Source organism: Gadus morhua, chromosome 10, assembly GCF_902167405.1.
Source record: "Gadus morhua chromosome 10, gadMor3.0, whole genome shotgun sequence".
Classification (NCBI taxonomy): Eukaryota; Metazoa; Chordata; class Actinopteri; order Gadiformes; family Gadidae; genus Gadus; species Gadus morhua.
Window position 1 is genome coordinate 16,480,186 of NC_044057.1, and position 12,500 is coordinate 16,492,685.

Genomic DNA, 12,500 nt, shown 5'->3' on the forward strand with positions numbered 1-12,500 from the left:
CGGTTAGCACCTCGTGATTGTCATGGGAACGGCGATGTGACCACAACGATACGAGACAGCTGCATCCATCATGGCCGCCGTGTTATTGTGTTGCCTGGCGCCCTGATCACTTCAATTTGTTTGCAAATTTTCCTTAATTTTTTGGCTCATTACATTCATCACGTTTGTCACATTTTGCGGCACTACATAAAACAACGACGCGGGCGACGCATCGGGACTGAGGAGAAACAGATCCGTCTCTGCAGCAGAACCGGGATAAATGTTACATTTGTCGATTCTGATGAAGAGCTTCCTCGTAACACACACAACACAAGGGTTTTTGGCCGGAGCTTTGGGAAATAGGGCTTAATGAGATTGGCAGTATCGTGAGCTTTCCATGAGGGACTGATCTAATTGTAAGTCTCTTTGGATTAAAGGATCCCGTAAATTAAGTTGTGTAATGTATTGTAATGTAATCTGTCGCGAAGATGGATCCTATTCATGGCCTTTTGAGGGAGGTTAATAAAATGAACATAGAATAAATAATATTATTGTTTGTCCTTAATATTTTGAATGTTCCCATTCATGTAGTTTCATTGAATCGACGTCAACAAAGTTTCGGATAACATCAAAATAGGATACGGATCAGAAAGAGTATGGAAATATTACGCTAAGAATAAAGAAAGCATATCAGATATGATGTTAAAAATGTATGGAAAAGAGAAGTAGGAGGAGGAGGAGGAGAGAGTGGACAATGTTTACACAGGGAGAGTGCGTGTTGAAGCCTCACCATTACAAAAGGATTAGTGCACAGGATGTACCAAGGTCTGCTGCAGTCAGAGCGTTCTCCGACTGTCACAGACTGACTAAGGTCTAATGTCACAGCTGTGGGCGAAGTCGTCCGCAGGAGAGAAAAAACACACAGTCAGGTAAGTTCAAATGTCTCGTTGCCATATTGTCCGACCGTATGCGCTATGGAAATATTTATTCCCCACACGACGGACTGGAAAAGATCAAGTTGAAGTTCGAGTTTCGTTGGTCATATGCAAAATATGTGAGGGCGACGACAACAATACATTAACATTTCTTTGGTGATTCACAGTTATTCTACAGCATAACTTGATAAAACATAATATATGTAGGGCAATCAAGTTTATTCACATTAAATAAGATATGATATGAAGCACATAATAATTTGCATGAATCCCATCTGAGATCTAGCAGCGAGTTTAAAAGCCCAAACCAAGCCTTTAGAAGTCCTGAGATGAAGTGTTCTTTGGACTTTCAGACATTAAACAGACTCAGGCGAAACAAGAAAGAAACCAATAATCTCGGTAAAAACACTTTGTTGGACCTTTGTCATCCGCTCCCATTTAAGCTCCTCCTCCATCAATCTGGATGGCGACTTCTACTCTGAACCCTGAATAGACTTTAAAGTGTCCCAGAAAGGCGTTAGGGCAGCGCGAGAGGGACGGAAGCAGAGCTTAGGCCCTCGGTTCTGAAATGTTGTCACCAAGGGGCCGTGGCTGCCTGTCAGCGACGAGCTTTCTCTCAGCATATAAACACCAACTCCCAGCTAATGAGGCTCTGCAGGGGCCTGGGGGGGGGGGGGGGGAGAGGGGGGCACGCTTAGTCTCCACACCGCACACTCCACCACGTCTTGGTCTTTTAATAGAGAAGACACTGCGTAAAGCAACTAGGGGTCCCACTCGAATCATCGCCGACTGGTACGGTCAGCTCTGAATCCATGGCCGTGCTTTAATGCTTTGGTCCTCAGGTAGGGAGCTGACAATTGACAATTGAAAATGCTTTTTCACTAAGTGTGATGTATCTCAAATGGCGGGAAGGGAGCTGGAGGTGCAGTGTCGTGGCGGGGGTATTGGAGGCCAAGACGAAAAGTACTGCGTTTGTCTCCCTGCCCTGAGGCAGGGAGACAAACTTCTTGAGCAAAGCGTGAATCTGAAGGCACAAGTGGATAAGATGCTGCTAAATACCTGAATGGTTTTAGCAAATAATAGTACCTCTAAGATCCTCAGCCTGCACCCGTCTGAGATCTGCAGAGAAAAGGGTCGACGATTACATTCTGAAATCGAGCCGGATAAAAACAAACTGTGTCCTATAATTTTGTGGTCATGTGATCTCGCGTCTGCCCCGCTTCCCCTCGCCAGAAAATGTCAACAAGAAACGACCGATTACGGAGCAAACACAGTCGAATGGGCCACTTAATGGAGATGATAACACTGTAATGCCCACTAATGGGTTTAATCTCACCGCAGTGATACATAACTGTACAAATTAATTGACCATTCGGTTTCAAGAATGACTGCAGGAGCATTGCACTCCACACAGCTTCAGACAGCCTTCAATGTGAACTTCTGAAACTAGGCTACACAAACTTTTCCGTTAGAATAAAGAAAACCTGATTTGAAGGTATAGCAACAAAGGAGGTCAGTGGGCGGCAGGAAATTATAGGGGTTATCAGCTTGACCCATCACAGATGTTTCCTTCAATTAAAGTCTGCCACACATCCAGGTGTCTAAAGTGAGCAGTCGGCCGTCCCTCCATCCAGCCTCACTCGATGTGCTCTCGCTGTTTACGTAATATATAGTGTGACCAGGCCTCAACTCACAATTTTATTCCACATATTACACTCCCCTTCCACGTACAAACGCAAGCAAAAACATTGCACACATTGCACACACACACAGACGCACACGCACACACACACACACACACACACACACACACACACACACACACACACACACACACTCACACTCACACTCACACTCACACTCACACTCTCTCTCTCTCTCTCTCTCTCTCTCTCTCTCTCTCTCTCTCTCTCTCTCTCTCTCTCTCTCTCTCTCTCTCTCTCTCACCCCATGGGACCCTACTTACCCCTCTTTTTCAGCCAACCACATTTGCCATTGCAAAACCATATTAAGCTCTGTGTCAGAAAGATTGATCCATTTTTTTAAGAGTCAATGCGCCTTCCAACACCAAGATATCCAGCCACCGGCTTCAGTTCAGTTTTCTTTCCAAAGACGATATACAGTATGTCCCTTATTGTTTTTCCGCAATCACAACCACCAAGGCTTTTAATACCAGACCCCGAATTGGCCATGGTGCTGAATGGAATTGCATAAAAAGCATTTATATTTTACTGTTATTTCTGTGTGTACACTCGAGTTTTAAATGAAATTGTGAGCAAGTATACCATTACCAATTGTCTTATTGTTCTTATATATTGAAACAATTATAGAGAGCAGAGTTATATGAAAGTTTCAAATCTTCCCTTTATCTTTTTTCCCACAACTTTAAGTAGAATTGTTGATCCTCTGTGTCGAAGCTAAGGTGCGTGAAAACATTCAGCTATAACACGGAGAGCTCATTCTGGCAAAGAATGAAGTCAAAAGGGCAAGCAAAAGACAAATTAACAATTCATCATCTTCATGCTGTCTGTAAACAAACTGAAGTAGCCTGCTTTCTATAACGGTTCTTGCATAAGGTCCCACGACACATTCCATTTAACAACATGCTTTACCACTCAAGAAGAGGAATCTTAGAGAAGAATCTTCAAGAAGAAAAAATAGAATCTTTATTTCTGCCATCACGATGGTAAAACAAAGGTAAGAATCAGGAAAGAGATGTGATTTCTAGACCTCAATGTATCAGTGAAACATACCGTGTATTTTGGCACACATTGCTGCCCAATCAAATTCTGCCAGAGTAGAGTGATTGACTCAAAAACGAATCAAAGCAGGAACTTTCCTAGTTGCATATTATTGCATGTTCCAACTTGAGCCCGATGAGCAGCCCAATTTGACTCAATTCCTTTCCAAGGGGAGAAGATTATTCAAGTATATTCTCAAGTGTTGTACTAAAGCAGTTAAGATGCATTCAAAATACATGAATTGCCTTTTAACATTGAAATACACTCCGTCTTAATGTTTTTGCTCTCCCAGCTAACGATAGTGTCAGCTGGGAGGGCAAGGCTAAAGGACTTAATTGATCTCAGGTGCTAAGTGAGTAAGTGCATGAGGCCACATGGGCTCAGATAGGTATATATGGGATTGGGACAGCACTTCATGAGAGCACATCTTACCTTGGCAACGTTCAATGACAAAGATGCTGCTGATACTTGCCGGTTTGGGAATTCAATTATTTTTATTTTTTTTTGTTATTTTGTAAATGCAATGAAAACAATCGGCTACAGCAATGTATTGATATTAGAATAATATCTATCTATCTATAATAAAAAATTTACTTTTGAACACTTCAGTATAAAGGATGTATTGAATTAGGTGATTATTGGCCTACACATACTAATCACAAGTCAGAACGGGCTATATTTGGCTGAATTATGCAAGGTATAATTAGTAATATAAAGAGCCCTTTGGGAGCCAAAAGAGCCGGCTCTTGTTGGTGAGCTGATCCAAATGATCCGGCTCACTAAAAAAAGGCCAGTGTAACTAACCGGCGTCGGCGCGGGGTTTGATTTTGTTTTTTGTTGACAGTAGCGTCGTCTTGTTGTTTACCTTCCTAATTTCCGGATTTCCCTATGGTCTCCGCGGTAATCGTCACAACGCTTTGACCTGTGGGTAATTCCCTTAGGTGAAGTCTGCACTGATGCAGACTCACGGAAAGGGCTCGGTAAGTGTTGGCTCAAACCCTCATGCCCTTTGGAATTCGACATTGGGGCAGCCCTAAAGCCTTAATAATTTCGCGAGAGTCTGTGAGTCCGGACATTGGGATTGGGCCCAGCTGTCTAATCCTGATGTTGAGTGCGGGGTAGCATGAGTAATTCTGGGCAACACAGGAAAACAGACCACTGGAGCAGATTGCAGTAAGCCTGCCTTGACAGCCAGTGTCAAATTACAAATAACCATAAAGTACAATCAAGCCGGGGATGTATAGTGAGTCGATGTTAGACGTTTGTATAACAAGGTCAGAGTATTTTCGCTGGCATTATTTCTTGAAGTCAACATCAATTACCCGTTCAAACAATTGACACTATTCACCAAACGTTCCCTCAAAGTCAATAAAATGTGTCAGTTTAGTTCAGGCGCATAGAGTCAAGGCTGTATCTGACTTTACCGCCGGCGCCTTACCGCCTGACTTTCTGGTGGGAGTCAGATGTTTCACCTGAGTGACACGAGACGGAAATGCCTGAGCAAAATCTCAGCTGCAAAAAAAAGTTAAAATCTCAATAATTAAATATGGAGCCCTTTTTTTCTCTCCAACGGTTCTAAGAAGTGAGCCAGGGCGGTAGAAAACCGCTGCAGAGTCTTCGAAGCTTTCAACCCACATCTGTGGGCGAGCGTCACTTCAAATTATTGATACGTCTCAAATGGAACACTCTCATTCCGCTTCCTTCCTTACTTATATTTCCTGTGGCTATCAAGTGATGAAAGATAGGATGCCAGGCTGTAAGAGTCATCATCGTCATCGACCTGCTCAGCCCAGAGCTACGAACACTACATGTTTAGGAGTAGGGTAATAGGATATCAGGCAGTGATTCGGTATTTTCAGCGAGCCATTAGCCTTTGGTGACCACCTATGCCAGTCGATTACTAATACTTGGCAGAACAACAAGAGACACGGGTTGAGAGATTAACCGAGTGGTTTTAATTTGATTTCGAGTTTACTTCATTCTCCAAAAGAGGTCTGTGAGTTAATCCCTGTTTCAAATGAGATTCATTGCAAATCTGTTAGTAGTGGCAAGGCAATAAAACAGGTGATGCCCGTTAATGCCTGTGTGTGTGTGTGTGTGTGTGTGTGTGTGTGTGTGTGTGTGTGTGTGTGTGTGTGTGTGTGTGTGTGTGTGTGTGTGTGTGTGTGTGTGTTTGTGTTCTGTGTGTGTGCTTATGTGTGTGTGCGTACATGTCTCTATCCCTCTCTCTCCATATCTTCCTCTACCTTTCTCTCTCTCTCTCTCTCTCTCTCTCTCTCTCTCTCTCTCTCTCTCTCTCTCTCTCTCTCTCTCTCTCTCCCTCTCTCTCTCTCTCTAGAGCTTGCGCTATTTAACTCTGTTTTCTCTCACTATATATGCACATATATATGTGTGTCAGGTATTATTAATGTCAAATTCAGTACGTAATATGACTGAGGTTAATTAAAAGGTGTGCGCCGGAGAGAAATGTTACAATCAATCAGGTCAATTGCTCCCGATTGGCAAATAAGTCTGGTGTACCAGTGGTGATTGACTTTAATTACAAGGTTACCTGTCTGAATACCCATGTAGATAATGTCTTACCCATTCAATATGAACCATTAATATTTCATGCAATCACCTAGTGCCGCTGAAGTGCGAACCGGTCGGACCAGCGGTGCTGCTATAGTGCAGCCACGACCCGCCACCGGTTAACAGTGCAAACTAATCAGAGGAAAAACAATGATGGGTTCGATGGCATAAGGACCAGCATTCTGTATCACGGTGTGAGACTCCTGTGTGGATCTGTCAAAGAGAAGCGCGTACGATCATCTGTCAGATCAGATCAATGCTTGGACTTTCCATCCCCGGTTTTTGCCAACGATTTGTTTATGTTTTCGTTTGTTAGAGACCCAGTGGCAATTCGGCAATTACGCTTCAAATCTTCATATTGCTTGAAGTAGACTCGTCATTTGTCTGCTAGTGGACACATCCTTACTATTCTCCAGATGTCTTATAACTCAAAACAAAGCTACCTGAAGAAAAGCAGTTTCACCTGCTTTACAAATTAGAAATAGAGACAGTCTCCTAGCAAACAAGCATGTGTTCATCTGTATGTGTGTTTGTGTGTATGTGTGTGTGTGTGTGTGTGTGTGTGTGTGTGTGTGTGTGTGTGTGTGTGTGTGTGTGTGTGTGTGTACGTGTGTTTGTGTGTGGTTGCACGTGTGTGTTTGTGTGTGTGTGTGTGTGTGTGTGTGTGTGTGTGTGTGTGTGTGTGTGTATGCGTGTGTGCACACCTATGTGTATGCGTATGTGTGTTTGTGTGTGTTTGCGCGTCGAGGCTTGAGTGTGTGTGTGCACGTGTGTACGTTAACGTGTGTGTGCATGACCCCTAGTCACTAGCCATGCAAAGCCATTATACCTCTTCAGCAGCCCATATAAATGCATCAAGTCGCCCAAAGAGCCAGTGGTGGCTGATCTATCGGTGGGCTGCCTCAGCTAATTGTCCCAGGCAGATGGCTAAACACAGTCTGAGGCTGGGCTGAAGAAAGTCAATAGTGTAGTAGTGCAGGGGAAATGAGGTAGGCCTACCCAATGAATTCCCAATGAACATGCGCAAGTAATGCAGAATGAGTATTACTTATATATGTGTTTAGGCCCATATATATATATATATATATATATATATATATATATATATATAGAGAGAGAGAGAGAGATTGATAGGCCTATATAAGCAAGTTTGTTGTCTTCAGGCCTTATTGTGCTGTTCTTATTTCACCATCATCTGGCTCATTTCATCTATCAAGTGGTTTGATGGGTAAACTCTTTGAGCAAAACGACATCTCAAGCTTTCTGCTGTAGCTGGTGTGAAAAAGATACTCCAACTCCATCCAATTACATGGCTATGTGATTTTACGTGGGTGGTTACGCAAGGACAGAGGTCTATGTACATTTTTCAAAGGGGGCATACATACACGATCCCCTTTGAGAATATATATTTTTTTTATGATAAACACGGGCATACAGAAACTTGCATAAACTTCGAACTAGCCATAAGATTATTGACACTATACATTAATTGAACCATCATCAATACATCAAAGCACCCAAACGCGTAAAAGCTTGCGCCTCAAAGATCACACGCACACACACGCGCGCGCGCACGTGCCCACGTACACGCACGCGCGCACGCACGCGCGCGCGCACACACACACACACACACACACACACACACACACACATACATGCGCTCTCACGCACGCACGCACACACACACACACACACACACACACACACACACACACACACACACACACACACACACACACACAAACACACACACATACACACACAAACACACACACACACTCACACACTCTCACAAACACACACGCACTTGCGCAGAATCGTATCACTCTTTCATTATAGCGGTACATGCACGAATACTGGTGCTAGTTATCATCCTATATTTAAGGTGAGATGTTTTTTTGTATTATAGTATATGTAGGCCTAGATATGTCTTTTAGGGGGAATCTGCATTTATTGCTCTTAACTCTTTCCTGACCATACAGTAAATATATATATATATATTAAATTGTCCTACAAGAACATGGCGACGGAAAGTTTCATGTTACTAAATATTTGTTACTTCAAATCCCTTAAACAACCTTTACGTTCCAAACGCACACATCTCACCGCATCATTCCACCCTGACATACGCACTCTACATGATGAAGGAAGGGACTCGCCACCTACCCAAAGTTAGAAAGTGCACAAGATAGACTCCCCAGAGCTCCATGTCTGCACCAGAGGATGAATCTCTGTTAAGCTTGGCAGACCCAGCACCTCTTAGTCCACCCTCTGCACACCTCGCCTACACAGCAGGAACGGGTCCTGCTTTACGCGAGGAAATCATCATTTGGAAATGATCTATGAAGAAAAAAAACACTCCGGGGAAGCTTTATTCGCAATTCCACTTCTTCTTCTTCCTCTTCTCCTTCTTAGTGAAGTTCTTCCAGTACGACCGTCCGTGGTGTGTGCGCCGATGGAGAGCCGTGCGCTATGATGCTGGAAAAGTTCTCGTACGCGGGCATCCTCCGATGCACCGTACGCACGGTGCGGTGTATTCTGAGATCTCGAAGCCGGTTCACTTCCTAGTCCAGTACGTGCGATGTTGGTATGACGACCAGCGCTGCTGGGGGAGAGCCGCTGTGAGAAGGGAGTCAGCACAGAGCAGAGAGGATGAGGGGGGGGGGGGGGTTCACACGTGCTCCGTGTGAATCATCCTACTGGGAAAAGTGCTCTTGGTGACTGTCAGAATAATATAAATCCCAAAACGGCGCACTAGCGAGGAAGACGAGTCTGCTGCAACGTAGCCTTGGAACTGAATATATTTGTTCAGGGGGTGTGATCTGGGGACTAATTAAATTGTGAATGTATTTTCCTTGTTTTGAAGATGGAACATTGGCCATTGTGTTGCAATAGCGAGGACAACTCTTTTTATATCGCTTCTCTATAGAGATACAATTATCCCATTGCCCAGGATTTGACCGCATTTCTTTCATTATGTTAACTTTATAAGTATGCATTAGTTTGTTATATAGGCAATTATGTTTTAATTATCAGTTGCCTGAATTCAGTAGTACTTGTGTGTTCATGTATCAGGCCTACTGATGAACTGGCGCACTCATGAATATACATCAAATCTCAAGGCACATCGGTACGTCAGCCTTCACCATGTATCAAATTAAACACCACCCAGCCTGTAGAGAGAGCCTTCCCATTCCCGAGAATCATTCCCAATGCACGGCCCTGTTGCCTTGGAGTACAGATGCTTTAGCTCCGGAGACCCGTATTGATTTCCTTTGTGTTACCAATCCACACTTTGTAGCATCTGGTCCTTTGTAAGATGCAGGATCCATCTCGGATTCATTTCGTTTTAAGAACACACAACCAGGTTTTTTTTTGTTTGTTTGTCAGTGCACCAAACAAACCTCTTGGATGTTCCCCAGCACGGATCGTGGAGTTCAGAGGCGGATGGAGCTGGCACCACGCAGATAACAAAACTGTCATCCATGCTGGGTCACCCCGATTCACTGTGTATAATGAGTGTGTCTGTAAGTGTGTGTATGTGTGTGCGCATGCGTACCTTTATGAGTGGGTGGGTGCGTGTGTGTACATGTGTGCCTATATGTGTGTGTGTTTGTGTGTGTGCATGCATGCGTGCATATGTGCGTCTGTGCGTGTCGATGTATGCATGTGTACTCTCATGCGTATATGTGTGTTGTGTGTGCGTGTGTGTGTGTGTGTGTGTGTGCTGATGTGAGTGTGTGCATGCATGCGTGCATATATGTGCATCTCTGTGTGTGGATGTATGCATGTGTACTCTCATGCGTATATGTGTGTGTGTGTGTGTGTGTGTGTGTGGTTGCATGCCTGTGTGTGTGTGTGTATTGTGTGTGTGTGTGTGTGTTTGTATTGTGTGTGTGTGTGTGTGTGTGTGTGTGTGTGTGTGTGTGTGTGTGTGTGTGTGTGTGTGTGTGATTGTGTGTGTGTGTGTGTGTGTGTGTGTGTGTGTGTGTGTGTGTGTGTGTGTGTGTGTGTGTGCCTGAGAGTGTGTGATGTCTAACGCCACCCACAGGTCCAGAAGGATGATCCAGCTGTGTGCCAAAGACAGAATGAATGAAGACCTCTGAATCAAAAGAAAAATCCTTATTCTTTTTCCAGACTGGCTGTCCACGCTGCGGCGGCTTAATCTCACATTCAGCTGCGCTCACATACCAGCGACATTAGGATTCAAAATGCTCCCAGACTCAAAGTCGACGCGGAGTTGGTTTAAACTTTTTGTTTTACCCGTGGCACTCGGGCAAGCCGAGAGAGACTTTGTAATTGTGAAACAATTGAATGACTCGACAAAAGTGAGTATAACTTGCTAACAAGCTTGCGGGAGAAAATAGTATTTGAACATTAGCATCTCTGTGGGGCCTCCCAGAGCCTAAGTGTGGGGAGATGAGCTGCAGGCGTGCTTTATGAATGTATAAAGAGTGATAAAGTGCTTTGGGATCGCGTGGCAGAGAGAGCGCCACATTTGCAATCCGCATCCTAATTTGTTATTCAAATCAACCCCCGGAAAATGTGCAAGAAAGCAATAACTGGCCTCGACGGATGCAGAAGAATTAATCAGATCTTTTTTTGGGGTTTCCCATCACCGATTCCCTGCTCTTCTTCATTCCATCGACACCTCGAATGAAACAGAAGCCATCAAATGACTTCCGACCCGACCCCTCCCCCTACCTTCAGCGAGGAACACTATGGTGGATATGATGGCACAGATCAGCCAGAGGGGTTGTCACACCCTGCCCTCTATTAACCTCTTAGTTGTGTGTTAGGACCCTACTACTGCTCCTCACGGCTGTCAATACAAGCGTCTTACTTATACATCCTCTCCCTCACTGGCCACGAGGAAGAGGATCTCTGGACGTGTCGATGAAGGTCGGAGATGGGCGGCTCTCGGTAGCAGCTGCAGGCGAGGGCGCATTGATTTCCTGACCTCTGGAGCCGAGGCAATGTGCGGACATTACGTTAACGGGGGACTTTTGTTATTGTACCCGTAATTATCGCTCTGTCAATGGGCCGGGACGGAGACATGCCATCGCAGGGCGGAGCGCTGGTCTTTACGGGGTTCTGTAAATATTTGCCGGACGCGTTTTAACAGCTGCGCCCTCCACCCCGATCTTAACTTCGTAATTATTCCATAGAAAAATCGAACGTAGAGTTTACATTACAAATGAGTTCGGCGGAAAAACGCTTGATTTCGAGTACACATTTTGGACCGTGTGTTTTGGTTCAAGGTATTGGCTTTGTTTCAGATTTCCGAAATAACACAGAGGTCGGTCGGGCAGAGCGAAGGGGCTCGAACCGGGGACCCCTTCGGTGATTACAGGGGGGCCGCAGGGACATGTGCTGCGCTGTTTCTTTCAGCACCTCCCGAGCGGGCCGGAGCTAACAGCTAACGGTGGGGTGCTGCCGTGCGCGGAGCCGTGCGCGGAGCACCCCCTCCCAGGACAGTGATGTCATGTCTACGCTTGATTGCACACAGAGAGGTGCTTGTTTTAAATGAACCGTGGGAAAGCTTTTTTCCTCACTTCCTTCCTTGTTTTGTTCTTTCTTCACAGCTCGCACGCGGTAGATTGACTTTGATAAGTGATAGCTATTTATGTATTTGTGTCTATTTATGTGTGTGTGGGTGTGGGTGTTTGTGTTTGTGTGTGTGTGTGTGTGTATATGTCTTATACTTACATGTATATATATATATATATATATATATATATATATAAACAAAGGACTACAGTTGAAAATTTGCCTGCTGACTAACACTGGCACATTTACAGAAATGTTGATTAATGGGCACTGTCCTTTAAATAAATAAATGAATTGAAATATATATATACATATAAAGCATAAATCATCTCGAGGGGTTCCATTGCAGCAGGGTCCCAAATCATATCCTCCTCCAGTTGCTTTTCGTTTTTGAATAAATACATTGCTTTTCTTTCTTGCTTTTATTCCCTTAAAGGCAATTTGTCAAGCAAGCAAAGTGAGAAACAGACATTGTCATTCAACATTATGCTATTTCCATAAAATGTAAATAACCACGAGGACAGATTGTCACAAAATAATTGATATGCGTGAAAGATTTGAGCATTATGTGCTGAGATGCCCGTAAATTTGCAGCCCATAATAAACGCAACGCAGCTCAGAGAAGCAGGGCATCCCAGACAGAGGTTGTCTGTGTGTCATCTCGCTGCAACAGATGGTGAGTTTCATGGCCTGACACTGTGGGGTTAGGTTACCGTTCCATGGA

At 44.3% G+C, this 12,500-nt stretch overlaps 1 protein-coding gene across 1 annotated transcript in view; it reads right to left on the bottom strand.

The window, feature by feature from the left end:
• The window catches only part of gfra4b (GDNF family receptor alpha 4b), a 36,437-nt gene extending 27,579 nt beyond the window's left edge, over positions 1-8,858 (bottom strand). Inside the window, exon 1 of the mRNA XM_030369194.1 lies at positions 8,393-8,858. Within this exon, the coding sequence (XP_030225054.1) occupies positions 8,393-8,435 (43 nt within the window). The 5' untranslated portion in view covers positions 8,436-8,858. The remainder of the gene's footprint in view (positions 1-8,392) is intronic.
• Positions 8,859-12,500: the final 3,642 nt, after the last annotated feature.